We start from the raw sequence: 15,374 nt of genomic DNA, 5'->3' as shown, positions 1-15,374 counted from the left end.
CTTTAGGGGGTGCTCGTGTGGAATTACCTGAATGAGCCATCGGTTCTGGGTTTCTGAGGTTTCTGAGCTGTCAGACGTCAACTCTTGCATTGTCCCCATGGCAGGTAGGAGCTGCTGTGATGTTTGATTTCACACACTCAGACCACAGCAGAGCAGACAGATTTCAACTGGTGACAGTTGAGTGCTGAGAGGCAGATCCCAGAGAGGCGAAACAGGGCAGATTCCTGGTGGCTTTCTGAAAATCCAAACGGTGAGATCCTCCAAAGGGGTAAAGCTGTAGCTCCAGCTGTGTATTCATCCCCTGGGATAAGGTGAGGTTGGATCTGTGCCCATTCCTTGAAGCAATGTCAGAAGTGCCACCCTTGGCAGGGAGATCCAGCGAGTGTAAACCGAGCTGGGGACTTATTTAGTTCAGGAGAAATGTCAGGCAAAGCTCACACTGTGCTAAAAAAAGCCATTGGGAAGTCAGACCTCATCTGCAGGAGGACTGAGCTGGAGCAGAGCACCCATCAGGTCCTGAGGAGCAGGAGGGGACAGCAGGGCTGAGCTGCCAGGCAGGAGCGGGCAGAAAGCTCAGAAGCGTTTCCATGGTCTGCTCAGAGCTGGGCTTAGAGAGAAGGAAGAATTGGAGAGGAGGAAGAATTGGAGGGGAGGAAGAATTGGAGGGGAGGAAGAGTTGGAGAGGAGGAAGAATTGGAGGGGAGGAAGAATTGGAGGGGAGGAAGGGGTGCTCTGCACCCAGCTCCACTTGGAATCTTCCCAGTGGGTGCCCAGCCAGCCCAGCAGAGCCACAGGACAGAAAACACCTGGGACAAAGGCACATAACCCCATTTTGGGGTCTTTGTGGGGACACCTGACCAGGACTGAGCTGCAGGGCTGGGAGCAGGGTTGGAGCCACAGCCAAGCACCAGCAAAAGCAGCACCTTTTGTGGCACCTCCTGATGTCACCCAGGTCCCCTCGCTGGTGTAAACAGTGGTGCAGGGGACATTCCACTTCCTCCTGAGCACTCGGCTGCGCTGAGCACGGCTCTGCCCGCCAAGGTAAGGCTGCTTGAAACCCTCTCCTTGGGATCTAGAACCGCTCTCGTGCTGCTTCCTGCAGAAACCTCCCTTTCTTCCCTCGGGCTTTTCCTTAGGGGGTGGCTCTTGCCAGGAGGAGTTTTGTGCCCCTTGGAGCCCTGCAGCAGCAGCTGCAGCTGCTGCTCTCCTCGTGTGCCAATGCTCTGGGTGAACACATGGAGGAGTTCAAACAGCGGCTGCTGCGCCTGCAAAAAACAAATGTCAGGTGTGGGTTTAGTGGTGTCCAACTGTTCTGCAGCGTCGTTCATAGGGATCATTTCTGTCTCTTGCCTGATTCCTCTGGGAATATAGTTTATTTTAAAGTCATACTTGACAGTAAGGGTAAAACACAAATCTGTTTTTTCCAAGGGGGATTTATACTGCCGTAAAATCAAATCCATGTGCTGCCCATCTTTGTGCCATCTAAGGCTCTGTGAGTGAGCAGCAACAGGAGGAAACTGATAATAGTGAGGGGACACAAGATGACAAAAATAGCAGGATTGCTTGGACTTGCATTTGCTAATGAGAATTCTGAGGTGGTTTTAATTCCTAATTCATGCTGTAGTCAGTGCTCTGGTTTAAAACTTGATTTCATGGGCTAAAGATTTTAAATTTAACTTCATGGGCTGAAGGCTTTGAACTTGACTTCATGGGCTGAAGGCTTTGAACTTGACTTCATGGTCTGCAGGTTTCCAGCTGTACTTTGTAAAAGGTGCTTTTCTGCTGGCTTTGCCTTCACTTGCACCAGCAGCTCAGCTCTGCTGGGAGCCCAGCAAACAGCCCATGGGATGGTCACAGACAGGATTTAGAGTGGGTGGCCCCTGAATCCAAGATTTCTGCACGTGGATCAAGAGGGAATCTCAGAGAAGGTGAGCCAGGATGTTGGGATCTGCAGGAGGGGGTTCCTCAGCAGGCTGGAGCAGGAGCTCTGCAGGGACAGTGGGGTTCTTTTCAAGGGTATATTTTTGGTGTCAAGTAAAAGTTCAGGGACTTTGGCCCCAGTGCCAGCATCATCAGCCATGGGAATTCCACCCATGAGGGAAGTGCATCCGTGGGACAGCCTGGAGCCAGCACCCTGAGGGGGCTGTTGTCTCTGCTGCAGCTGCAGGAAGGAGCTCCACCAGTGCTGCAAAACGAAAATACAGCAGACAGCACAGACCTGCTCTTTTTTCTGTGAAAGAAAACCAAAAAAAGCCCCTTTAACTGTAAAATGTTCCACTCGGAGCGCAGACGTTTCACTCTGGTGTCACAGCCACGCACTGAGGGCAGAGCATGGAGATGTTTGTACCCAATCAAATCAATTAACCTGGCTCTGATGGGCACCTCAGACAGATCCAGGGCTCTGGAATGACATCCCTGAGCTTCTCAGCCTATCCAGATGAACACATTTTGCCTAGGAATGCTATGCTTAGTTTCCAGTAGTAACATGCTCTCTTCTTACATCCTTATTGCAACAGCATCAGGGATGCAGAATCTCACAAAATATATAAAAAATAGTGGTTGGATCTCAGTGTGTTTATTTGACACTGGTTTTTTTTTTTTTTTAATTCATATTCTGAAAGCAATGTTGCAGTGGGAGCCACCTCTCTCTGTAAGATGTCAATGAGCACTGCTGAAATCTACTGGTGATTTCAATTTTCTTCAGCCCCTGTTGCACACCCACCATGCAGTGAAGGACTTTGGACAAGTAATTTTAGGACCCTCAACGGTATCTCAAGCATCTGCTTTTGTGCACAAGTAGGAAGAGAAGGGGTTGGTGTGGGATTAAGTCTCAGTCTGAGCCAAAATGAGGGGAAAGGCAGAAATGCAGAAATTTTGTAGTGCACTGTGCGTGTCTGGGTGCATTTTGATTAAAAAGAAGGCTTAATCTTGTTATGTTTTTATGGTTTTGTAGTGAAATTCTTAATCCTCAGAAAGGCCCTGCTGATGAGCCAGCAGACACCACCTCGTGCATATTAATTGTGGTAATGTATTAATTGTGTGCACTGCCAGCCAGGACACCCTGCTCAGACCCTGAGCTCCCTGATGCAGAGAGGGATTTTCTGACTCCAGGGCATCCACCTCCTCTGAATTAGATCTCCTGGGATGGTGGGGCTGGGACATCACCTGCAGGATAGGTTTTATAACCTCCTGGCTCCAAGGTTCACCACAGCTCCATGATCTCCACCAAAGTGTGGCTTTTCAGGATTCTTCTACCTGAAAATTGAACCATAGAATCATTTAAATTGGAAAAGACCTTTATAGAGCATCAGAAAAGATACCAGCAACCAGGCCCACTCCTGGGAACAATTCTTTCCCCTCATATCAGTTATTCAGCAGCACTGGATGTTTTCAGTTTGGGATCCTCCTAAATGATGGCAAGGTGGACTCATGAGAGCTCCCACTGCTGCCACTCAGACAACACTTGGGGTGAGAAAAAACAGTTTAGAGAGAGCCAAGAAATGGAATTTGGATGAATTCTGACACCTTGTGGACAATTAGCAGATGAAGGTGATGGATGAAGGGGAAGCTCTCCATGCTCTGGGCTCCCCCAAGGCCTCGGGCTCCTGCCTGGGCAGGGTTTGTCCCACCAGGAAGCCAAGCTGAGCTCTGGGATGGAGTGTGTGCCCTCAGCATCACCCTCGTGGTCCAGGCACACATGCTGGACACAGCAGTTTGCCCTGAAGCCTCTGGTCTGAGCCCAGTTTGAGTCAGCAGACCTTCACCCCATCACCCCATTGTCCTTAGTGTCACATGAGAGCTAAGTCACAGAATCACAGAATATTCTGGGTTGGAAGGGACTAAACAAGGCCTAGCTGTATTTAAATACCTTGGCTGCTGTAACTCGTGGGGCTGAAGAGCAAGCACACACTGGCCAGCATTTAATTCCATAATTAATTATAAAAGTGTCTTTAAAATATAACATTTTGCAGTTGTACCTAATCCTGTGTGGTTTTAATGGTCTCCCACCAGCTGTGTCTGTCAGGCCAGACCTTCCAACTTTGATATCCAAGGAAACCAGGCATGTGAGGACTTGGAAAAGGGTTTATTGGCAAGGGGAGAGGTGACCTGAAGGGACAGAAGGTGCAGAGGGTGTGCTTTTACCAGAGATAAAGCCATGGCCAGCTAGACAACAGCTGGAAAGGGATGAAACCTCCCAAGCAGCAGAAATTCACAGCTGTCCCAGGAAATGGGATTTAGCCCACATCCCCCACTCTGAGGGGAGGAACAACCCCATGCTCAGCTCCAGTCCCTCTTCACTCCCTGTCCTGACTCCCAGGTGGAGAGCAGGAGGAGCAGGAGGCCTCCATTGTGCTTCTCAGGGGAGATAAATCCACAAGCCAGATGAATTTTCTACATTTCTGTCACACTTGGAGCCTCTTCCCTCCTCATGGACCTGTTTTGGCCTCGTGGCAGGAGCAGGGCTGTGGTGTCCTGTGATGGGGAACACGGAGCAGCACATCCTGTCCCAGAGCTGAGTGTGGGGAGGGGATTGGGAAGGATCTGGAGGGATAAAAGCAGCTCTGAGGGCCTGGGATCCAACATCTTGGGGAAGGAAGGGCACGAGCCAGAGACCTTCCCCAAGGCAGAGCTTCCCTGGTGCTCGGAGCAGCTGGAGCTGCTGAAGATGAGTCTGCTGCAGGAGATAAACACAGATTTTCCTTTTGAAGGCTGTGGGAATGTGAGAGAGAAGCTGAGAAAGAAAAGCAAGAATCTCTTTGGGGTTACAAGGCTCTGCTCGTTGGCCGTGTCCCATGTGGGACCTCGCCATGTCTGGGCATTTTGGGGACTGAATCCCAACCCTGCCATGGCAGCCTGGACAGAAGTCTGGATGAGCTGTCAGATGTAAGCACCACAATGATTCAGAGGCTGAAAACCCAGCAATTTGTGCTCTGTGGCACTGAGAGCTCTAAACTCAAGTCTTTTGGTAACACGAAGGAAAAAACTTCAGTAACAGAGTAAGAGTTACTAATTTCTACCTACAGAGACAGTTTTTCTGGCAAATGCCCGTTGCAGGAAATGAGTCAGAGGAGTGAATCAGTGTCTGCAGTGCCACATGAAGCTGATCTTCAGCTTTAACCATTGTATTCAACATGAGAGGGAATCACTGTAATGAGAATTATAACCCTGTGAGGAAACCCCCAATAAACCCCAAGTCCTGCCTGTGTTGCCTTGCTGAGGACGAGTGACCAAACTTACTGATCCCAGTTACAAAAGCTGGCGAAAGTGGCCCAACAGTTCAACACGTGGCATTTTGCTGATGGCTGAGAGGCAGAAATTGGCAGCAGCTAAAAAGTAAAATTATCTGATGGAAAAAAGAGTCAGACTGAGGCTGCCATGGTGATGAGAATAGAAGTTGGTGGTGTGACCAGGTCTCTGTGTGTTCCATCAGCTTAAATGCATTAACAGAGCACTTCAGGAGCACTGGTTGTGTTCACAACAGTCACATTTTCCAAGTCCACTCCCTGCTACCCTTTTGCATGTGGTCTGTGCCTGTAATGCCAGACAAAGTGGGTCCATGAGGGGCTCAGAGGCCTGTACCCCACATAATGTCCAACACAGCCCAACATATCCCTGAAAGTGTCCAAAGCCAGGTTGGATGGGGCTTGGAGCAGCCTGGGACAGTGGAAGGTGTCCCTGCCCATGGCAGGGGCTGGCACTGGATGGGTTTTAAGGTCCTTTCAAACCAAATCATTCCATTCTTCAGTGCTTGGCACCCACACTCTGAGCGCCGGGCTGTGACCATGATGGACGCTGGGATATGCCCACTTTCATCTATGTATTCCTGCCTTGCTCCCAGAGACCAAACCACAGGAGATCTTGAGGAGATGGCCGAAGGATGGGCAGCTTCTCCTGCTGCCCCGTGATCAGTGTGGCACAGCTTCACTTGTGCCCCTGGGACTGATACACCAGGAATGGTCTCCCACGCCTGAGGGAACAGTGGGACCTCTGACAGGGCAGCTCTGAACACGATTCCAGGATGTTTCATGCAGACAACAACAGCCAAATGGGAGATGCAGATGTGAGCACTGACAGCTCTTGCAGAGCCTTTGCCTTCACATCCTGTTTTTGTCTCCGCAGGAATGACCCACCCACCCCACACTACCACAGCCTCTTCCAGCAACCCAGTCATGAGCCAGAGCAACCAGAGCTGCTCCCATCAGGACATCAACTTCAAGAGCAGCCTCTACGCCACCACCTACACCCTCATCTTCATCCCGGGGCTCCTGGCCAACAGCGCTGCCCTGTGGGTCCTGTGCCGCTTCCTCAGCAGGAAGAGCAAAGCCGTCATCTTCATGATCAACCTGGCCGTGGCCGACCTGGCCCACGTCCTCTCACTGCCCCTGCGCATCTACTACTACATCAACCACACCTGGCCCTTTGGGGATGTCCTGTGCTTGCTCTGCTTCTACCTGAAGTACCTCAACATGTACGCCAGCATCTGCTTCCTCACCTGCATCAGCATCCAGCGGTACTTCTTCCTGTACCACCCCTTCCGCGCCAAGGGCTGGAAGCGCCGCTACGACGTGGCCATCAGCGCCCTGGTCTGGCTCGTGGTGGGGGCCCTCTGCGTGCCCTTCCCCATCATGAGGAGCCACGGGCTGGGTGCCAACACCACCAGCTGCTTTGCCGACCTGCAGGTGAAGCCGATCGACAGCAAGGTGGGCACGGTGCTGATGACCGGCACCGCCGAGCTCCTGGGCTTCGTGGGCCCGCTCGTCATCATCTTATTCTGCACGTGGAAAACAAGAGACTCCATCCGGGGCTTCCATATCCCAGAGGAAAACAGCGGGGAGAGGAGGAAGGCCCTCAGGATGGTTTCCATGTGTGCCATTGTGTTCTGTGTGTGTTTTGCACCCTACCACATCAACTTCTTCTTCTACATGTTGGTGAAGGAGAATGTCATCACCAACTGCTTGCTGAGCACCATCACACTCTACACCCAGCCCTTCTGCCTGAGCCTCGCCAGCTTTGACTGCTGCTTGGATCCCATCATCTATTTCTTCATGACTTCCGAGTTCCAGGAGCAGATTTCCAGGCACAGCAGCATGGCCATCCGGAGCCGGCTCATGAGCAAAGAGAGCGCCTCGTCGATGAAGGGATGACAAGAAAGCCACTTGGAAGAAACGAAGGTGTTTCATGTGAAATCTGAGACTGGCCTGGGATACTCCATTGCCAACTCCATTGAGGAAGATCCTGGAGTTTTGTCCATGGGAGTTTTGTGGCAGTGGAATTTTTTCAGTATACAGAAGATAAAACCTTGTCTAAGACTGGTGTGTTGGAATCTGGTGAGTGGCCCAATTGATGTGACTGTCCCCCTCCCTGTGCCACCTCCACCTGACCTGAGTGGACTAGAAAATACACAGGAGGGAGTAAGAAAACTTTTGTGGGAAATGGTGGAAAAATCCCAGGCTTTTCTTCTATTTTCCCAGTTGCAGGCTCTATGATCAAGCCAGAGACAATCCCACATTCATACACTGACATCTGCTGAAGGAACTTCTCAGGGAAAACCACACAAGAACCTGAAACTGGCCAGTAGCAACCAAAGGACATTGTTGTTTCTATAGTGGGGGCTGTGGACAGGTGAAGGTGTGCAGGTGGTTTCCATGTGCTTCTGGGTTTGGTGCATCCCACTGGTCACCAGTGACCTCTGCTCTCCCTTTCCACACTCACCTTCCTGCTCTGCTCCTCCTTTCCCTCCTCACCCACCTCTGTTTGCTCCCAATTGCTGACACATCCCAGAACTTGCACCTGCAGCTGGTGCAAGACGCTCTGCAAGACAAATTCTCCTCAAACATCCAGAGAGTGGCACCTTCCCTTGCTCCAGGTGACTTTCTTCCCTCCAAGCTGGCAAGGTGGACCTGGGCAGGGGGCTTTTGCCTTTGGACCCCTTGGGGCAGGACCATGGTGGTCCTGGGGTCAGTGCAGGTGGGTTTGATGGTGCTGGTGGTACCACTCAGGTTCTCACTCCCTTCTGTGTGTGGTCCAGAGGTACCTAAGATGAATCTGCCCCAAAAAAGCTCAGCTCAACCTGTTCAGTTGATGCATCTTTTAAAAAAGAGAGGAATCGTTGCCAAGGTGATTTCACTGATAGAGAAAAAGTTAAGTTCCTAAACTATTGTGATTTTTTTTTTCCACCAGGTCCAGTCATGATCCTAATGTTTACATTTTTAGATAGCTATGCAAAGCAGCAACAAGGAAGGATTAATTTACCCCTTATTTTTAATTAGTTACAGCTCTTCAGCCGAGTCCACCCACTCTGTAACCTCAAGGGTATCTCATGATACCTGGGGATGGATTTGGCTAAACAATCACCAATTTATTGCCTTTGGAAATCAGTATATTTTCAAAAGAATGTGAACAATTTGTACAGTATTGCAACAGTTGCTACAAAACCAGAAGAAATACCAGTAACACTTGCTATGTGTATTTTAACCCCAACCACTCAATTTCATTTAATTAAGATGTAGCTCAGCCAAATATTTCCTTATATTGTGTTTTCCCACTTCTCTGTTTTACAAAAAAAAAAAAAAAAAAAAAAAAAAAGAAAAGAGGAAAAGTCAAGAATCAGGGTTTAAACAACCATTTCCCTCTAAAAGGCAGCAACACTGATTAAACAAAATAAGCTGTCATAGCTCTCCTCCTAGGTGTGAGAAGATGATTTTGAGCTGAGTAGGTTGCACTGGGGGTGATGGAAATGTTCTCTCTGATGTCACTGACACAAGAAACGTTTACACACTGCAAGGATCCCCCTTCCAAAGGGGTGGATGCTCACAGGCAGAGCTGACCTCACACAATTCAATTGTCAGTTCAGCAGTCTCTCATAAGCTACACTCTGTATAAAGTTGTCAGAGAAGGAGAGTTCAATTTCAGTGCTTGTTTTGAGGATTTTTATAGACCTTGCACAGCCTCCATGTGACTGGGAGCTGTTTCCTGTCCCTTCACTTTTCGCACCCTTCTCCCTTGATCAGCTTGTGAAAACAAACCGAGGGCACTTACGGGAACTCTGTAGCTCCTTCTGTGGGTTTTTTGAGCATCAGTTCTTGGGAACTGATGCTCAAACTCAAAAAAAAAACTCAAAAACTCAAAAAAAAAAAAAAAAAAATAAAGGCTGTTTTGCAAACATCAGTTGAGTTTTGTAGTTATCACTGGTACCTGGAAAAATGTGTGGGATCAGCTCCTCTGGGATCAGGGTTCAGCAAAGGAACACAACTTCTATTATTATTATTATTATTAAACAGATTTGTTGCTTGTTTTCACTCTGGATAGTGGTTATTTATTTAATTTTTGAATCTACCACACTTCTATTAGATTTAGAAGTATTTTGAGGATGGGAAGGTGTCCTAGGTAGTGGGAGATGGACGAGGCATGGAAATACCTGCTCCAGCTGCTGAGTGTCCAGGAGTGACAGTGGCTCTCCTGCCTATAACCTTAGCAAGGATTTGGTGTCTCCATCTGGGATGACATTCTCCATCTCCATGATGGCATCCCCAGGCATGTGAGTTCCCCACATATTCCTGCCTCATTCACCCTCTGAACTCCCTTAGGTTCCCCAAAATGCTCCTGTTCCATACTGCAGCCCCAGCCTGTGAGGAAAAGCCACACGTTCAACCCTTTCAACCTTGTGGTGTGCAGGGGATCAGATAACTCTGACTGAAAGTCTCTTCTGGTGTGGGGGAAAGTGCCCTGGTTTTGGCTGGGGTGGAGCTAAGCCACCTCTGTGGGGTTCAGCTGCCAGATGGGTTTAAACCACCAGGGAAAGTCAGTCAGGATGGGCCAGCCTAGAGAGCAGCAGCTCAGAGCAGAGCAAAGTCCAAGACGATCCATTTGGCCTCCACAAACCCATGCATGATATCCAAACCCTTTCATCAGGCCTCCAAAACCTCGGTGTGCATCTCAAGAGAAGAAAGCAGGCATTCCAGTGAGGAGGAGAGTATTCCAGCTGCCTGGTGCTGGATCTGACCCAGGATCTGGGCTGCAGGGGCTGCTTTGCCTCACACAGTCAGAGGCACAACAAGCCTGGCTCAGGTTCCTGTAATTCACCCCATTTCCTGTGACCAAAAAACATGTTTATTATTTTGACAAGAGGAAATATAATTTCATGATGTTGCTCCTGGATTATCTCTTGTGCTGGTCCTGCTGCTCAGACTCACAAGTAGAAAAAGACTTTTCCTCCTTCTTGGGCAGACACACAAAAGCTGTTTTAACAGACATGCCGCAGAAAGGCAGACTTGAACCAAATCAAGAGGTTTGGTGCAGCTCCACATGGGTGTGAAAGGTGGATCTGAAGGGCTCCTGGGGTTGGAGCATCTCACCCTGAAGGGAACTGCTCAGGATGGAGAGGTGGTGAGGTCTCCAAGCCACCTGCACTGGCCCATCCCCAAGGCACAGCCCTGGGCAAACACATTTCCTCTAGAACGTGAGCCATTCACCTTTTAGCAAAAGCAAATTTTCTCTGCAGAGCCACCCCATCCTAACCAGGAGCAAATGTCTGGTACCTCCCATCCTGCTTGGAAGGGCCCTCCCGTGTATGAGAACAAGCATATATGGGAAAAAACTCCTGAGGATTTAAAGCCTTTCTGCAGCTTCAGGTTCTGAGCTGCAGAATCTTGCAGTACCTCTTGCTTCCCTTAAATAAAATTACCAGCTCTCTGCCCAGAGAAAAAACAAAATATGCTGGAAATGCAGGATAACAACTCTGCAGTTCAGAAACATGAAACCACTTCATTGCACTTAAAACATTTTGGGGATGACTGGTACTTTTTAATCAAAAATGCTGGGTTTCTGGATTGGACAAAGGCTTAGCCCAAAAAGTAAGGGAGGCATTGACAATTATTTGCTGTATAATAAATTAGATCTCCCCAGACTGCTGTCCCTGCAGAGAACTCTGTGTGGCAGCGAGAGGGACAATGAGCTGGGGGCTCACCCAGCCCTGCTCAGCTCCCTGCACAAGGGTGAAGCTGCTTTGTGTGAACAAACCTCCTCCTCCCCCTGCTTTTCATACATCCTTCAGGTGCATCCTGTCAGATATTCTCAATGCTGAGCGCTTGAGAGATGCTGATCATCTGCATTTGGCCCCCTGCCCACAGGATACCAGGCTGCAGGAGAAGAGACATTTATCTGGAGGCCTCAGATAAAGTCTCATAGTTATTCTAAAAGTTATTTTAAAAGTCCTTTGTGTCTTCTGCCTTTGAGAGCAGAACGTTGCCAAGTGTGAAAGGCACGTTAGTGTTGGGGATGAGCCAGAGAAACAGAAATGCTAAACAAAAACCTGCTCAAGTTGAAAGAAGAATGGAGAGGTTGATCTGTGTGTGTGGAAGGATGAGGACTGAGTTTTGTCAATCCCTCAGCTTTTCATGGCCAGGTATTGTGATCTTCTGCAAAAGTTCTCCAAAAAGCCAAGGAGCAGAGGAATGGCTTAGCTTGGTTACAGAGCCCTCGCTTGGCTCTGACACCCACTGATCTCTCCCTCCCCAGCAGCACAGCTGGAAACAAACACCTAAAAATAGGGCTCGGGGATGGCTGGATATGCTGCTGCAGACACAGAAATAGGATGTCCCAGGCAGGATATCCTGATAAAACAGCCTCTTCACTTTGGGATTAACCTCTGCCCCCTGGAGAGGGACGGGGCACTGTGCCAGCCTGCCTTCTGTGCTCTCTGAATGCTCCACAAACACACGAGCACTGCTCCTTCTTCCCAGGATCAGCACCAGCTGCTGCAAGAGATGCACAGGAAGAAACCGGGAATGACAAACAGCTCTTGCATCTCCCAAATCCTCTGAGATGAGAACCATGGGGGTTTAGGGTGCCCTGAGAAGCTTGAGCTGCCCCATCCCTGGAAGTGTTCAAGGCTGGACAGGGCTTGGAAAAATTTGGGATAGTGGGAGGTGTCCCTGCCCGTTGCAGGCGTGCTGGAATCAGAGTCTTTAAGGTCCCCAATCCAAATCACTCTCAGATTCTGAGATTTCTTGGCACAAGGAGACTTGGCAGCTGAATAGGTGGCAGAGCTCTGGTGCACTCCTGACCCCAGCCCCTGAGCTGGTAACAAGTTTATATTATCTTCCTCCTTTAATTTCTCTTCCACAGTTCTGTTCCGGTTAATTTTGTGAGGTCACAGAACCATTTACAAAACATAGGGTAAGGATATTTCTATTTTTATGTTACCTTCAGGAAGGCAAAGTAGCCAACAGCCAAATTATCTGTACAAGCCCTGGGCTGTGAGCTGTGACCCTGGATATCAGGTAAAACTGCTCAGCTGGAAAAGAGGCAGCTCAGAAGAAGTTACACCATGAAGTTGCACCACTTCTTCAGCCATGCAGAAAGGAAGTCCTGGTCAGCAGGCAGAAAAACAGCTAAAAACTCTTTATATGTGCACATGTATCAGAAGGGAATTAAAGGAATTAAAGAAAAAGATTGGGAATTATGCATGTTATGGGTTTTTTTTTAACAACAGTGTTTTGGGGAAATCTCCACCTTAAACCATCACATTATGTCAGGAATAAAGTCCAAACCGTCCTCCAGCCTTGATAGTCTGAGGCTAACCAAGCTTCCAAGAAAATGAGGGAAAATTACTCCCTTCCAGTAACTTACACTGGCAGAGCGCTCGGTTTTCCTTCAGCGAGCACTTATTGGGAGGTTGCTTCTGTATTTTACAGCTCTCCCCGGGCAAAGTGAGCAGGAGCAGCCGGAGGGAAGGGCTCCATCCCCTCCCACCGCCCCTGTGCCCAGCGGGGACAGAAATCCTCGCTCTCCAAGCCAGGGCACCAAACGACGTCATCGCCTTTCCCGAGCGGCTTGAACGTCATTAACTGCACACGTTTGGTGTGCAGAAGAGAAAGAAAATACAGGATTTCCTGCTCTGCGGCCACCGGACCGGGCTGCAGATGCCGGCAAGCATTCCAGCGCTCCCAGAACATGTGGAAGTTGAGCGAGGAGGCGCTGGGATTGCCGAGGGAAGCAGCGGGGAGGAAAAGCAGGAGGCTGGCTGCTCCTGCTCCCTAGCACGGCTATGAGCCCCCCGCAGCATGGGCAGCGCAGCAAGGTGAGTGGCGGTTCTGCTCTTTGCTTCAGCAGACTGAAACCTGCGCGCTTTTAGCAACTTCGTCGCTCCTTTGTAGTTCTAAAAGAGATGGTATCGGGCAGGAGCTGGTGCAACATCCTCAGCCGCTTCTGCTGTGCCCACAAATTCATCTCCGAGGGTGGGTGAGGAGAGTCAGTGCCTGGGGCAGGCTGTGGTGTGGGAGAGGACATGGGGAGAGGCTGCTTTAGCCAAAAAAACCTCAATTTCGTCCGTACTGACAGAGGCTGCCATCAGCGACCAGCTCTATTTACGCATTTCCTATTAGTGCCTAGATTAAACAAACAAAATCGTTGCTTACAAACCCCAGTGCCAGAAAACTCCACTACTTAAACCAGGACCTCATTTCAAGCCATAAGTGGATTTATTAATTTTTAAATTTTTTTCCCCCAAGCCTCCTTTTCCCTCCAGCATCCCCAGCCCTGAAGGGAGGCAGCTCTGCCCCCATCCCCCAGCTCGGAGGGCTCTCCCCAGCCATGCCTGGAGTTCAGCTTTAGCCTGGGTTGTCCAAGCAGCCCATGGAAAAGATGAGGATGAATTTGCCAATGGATCGGGAGCAGCAAATGCAGGAACACCCCGGTGGTGTGGGGCTGGGTGGGGCCCGGGCTGATTCACAGGGGCCGGGCGGTTTCCAGCGCTGACATTCGCCTCCAGGAACACTCCAAAAATCAGCCCCGGGTGCTCTAAGAGCTGCCTTGCCTCCTAAATAATTGCAGTTATTTGATGTTTAATGAATGGCGGGGCTGCATCCACAGTCAGTGCTCTGACTCCCGGGCTACTGTGCTCCCTTGTGGAATTTCAGCTGATTAAAACTCAGCTTTGCCAAAAAAAACCCCACTCCCTGCTCCTGCCCGTGTTTAAATCCAAGTGTGGATGAAATGGGAAAGTAATCAAAGAACGGCAGGAATATTTTATAGAAGATTTATAAAGGCACTGAATAAAACTCCAGACAGAGCCCACAGGAGCATCTCTGTCCTGACACCACCAGCAAGGCAGGAGGAAGCTGGAGGGGCATGGGGCAAAGGGAGAACTGGAAAACAATAAAAATGTACAACTCCACCTTCCCAGGAATTGTTGTAGCGAGCAAGCCTGGCCTGACCCCAGCCCAGGGTGGGGGTCTCTGCTGCTTTCCTGCCAGTGCCCTCCAAAGCTGTGCTGGGGACCGGCAGTGGCAGCCAGCCCTCCTGCCAGGAGCAGGCACTCCTGTGCTCCCAGGGAGAGCCAAAAACATGGAGAAAAGCAGCAGGGAGGCTCTCCATGGAAGAGGTGTAGGATTTGGGCTGAGCTGTGTGGCAGGGACACCGGGGGCTCTGCGACCCTTCCGAGAGCCCCACACCAAGTGCCACCCCTGTCACTGCACAGCTGTGACAGCAGCTGGGAACAGCTGCATCCCCACACTCCCTGGCAGTTCTCCCTCCCTGTTTTCTGCAGGGATGTGAAGACAAGTCCTGCCACCCCTTTGCCTGGGTTAAACAGACTGAGTGCAAAGGGCACGAGTCCCTGATGGATTTTTGGGCAGGTGAGGAGCACAGGGATCCTGCAGGGACCAAGGAGATGTTCCCCAGTGTTCCCTCAGCACAGATGTCCACTCTCCCCTGCCTTTCCCAACTCAGTGGAGCAATCACAAACCTCTGGCACAGTCGGCATCCGGGAGGTGCCCTCACTCAGCAGCCCCAGTTCCACTGGAAAAACAAGGAAAAGCAAGAAGGCAGATTGGGAAAGGCTCCGTTTGGAAAGCAGGGTGGGAGCACTGACCCTGCTGACATCAGAGGTGAGGGTGAGAGGCAGCCAGCCGAGAGGCCAGGACTGTATTTTAGATATTTATCTGCACATAAAAATATAAAATATCTAAAATGATGATTTCCTGCTGATCCTGAAAACGTGGTAACCCCACCAAAGGGCTGCTCAGGTGAGGAGGTGCAGGATGGAGGAGACTTCATTCTGTACCTTGAAGCATTGGGATGGATTAGCTCCTGGAAATCCATCCCTGTGACAAACATCAGGCTCTGGGAAACAGCATTGTGGCTGCTTCTTAATTAATTACTGCTGATGAGGGGCTGGGTGACAGAGATAGGAGGTGCTGAGGGCTCTGCCAGCCCCAGCTCCAGGCAGGGAAGGGCAGGGCAGGCTGCCCACCTCCCACAGGCTCCATTTCCAAATCCTCTTCCCAAAAGTACAGATTATTTCCTATGGGATCTGTTCACGAATGACAAAATCCATCAACTCTCCAGAGAGCACCAGGAGCACCTGAACTCCC

General features: G+C 50.0%; 1 protein-coding gene across 1 annotated transcript; it reads left to right on the top strand.

Moving 5' to 3' along the window:
* The first annotated feature begins 848 nt into the window (after positions 1 to 848).
* LOC110474352 (putative P2Y purinoceptor 10) lies at positions 849 to 7,191 on the top strand. Its single transcript, XM_021537717.3, has 2 exons — positions 849 to 1,041; positions 6,121 to 7,191. The coding sequence occupies exon 2, from the start codon at positions 6,123 to 6,125 to the stop codon at positions 7,143 to 7,145; it is 1,023 nt and encodes a 340-aa protein (XP_021393392.1). The 5' UTR covers positions 849 to 1,041; positions 6,121 to 6,122; the 3' UTR covers positions 7,146 to 7,191.
* Positions 7,192 to 15,374: the final 8,183 nt, after the last annotated feature.

The sequence above is a fragment of the Lonchura striata genome, chromosome 14 (assembly GCF_046129695.1).
Source record: "Lonchura striata isolate bLonStr1 chromosome 14, bLonStr1.mat, whole genome shotgun sequence".
NCBI lineage: Eukaryota > Metazoa > Chordata > Aves > Passeriformes > Estrildidae > Lonchura > Lonchura striata.
The sequence above is the reverse complement of the archived record's forward strand: the minus strand, read 5'-3'. Positions and strand labels throughout refer to the sequence as shown.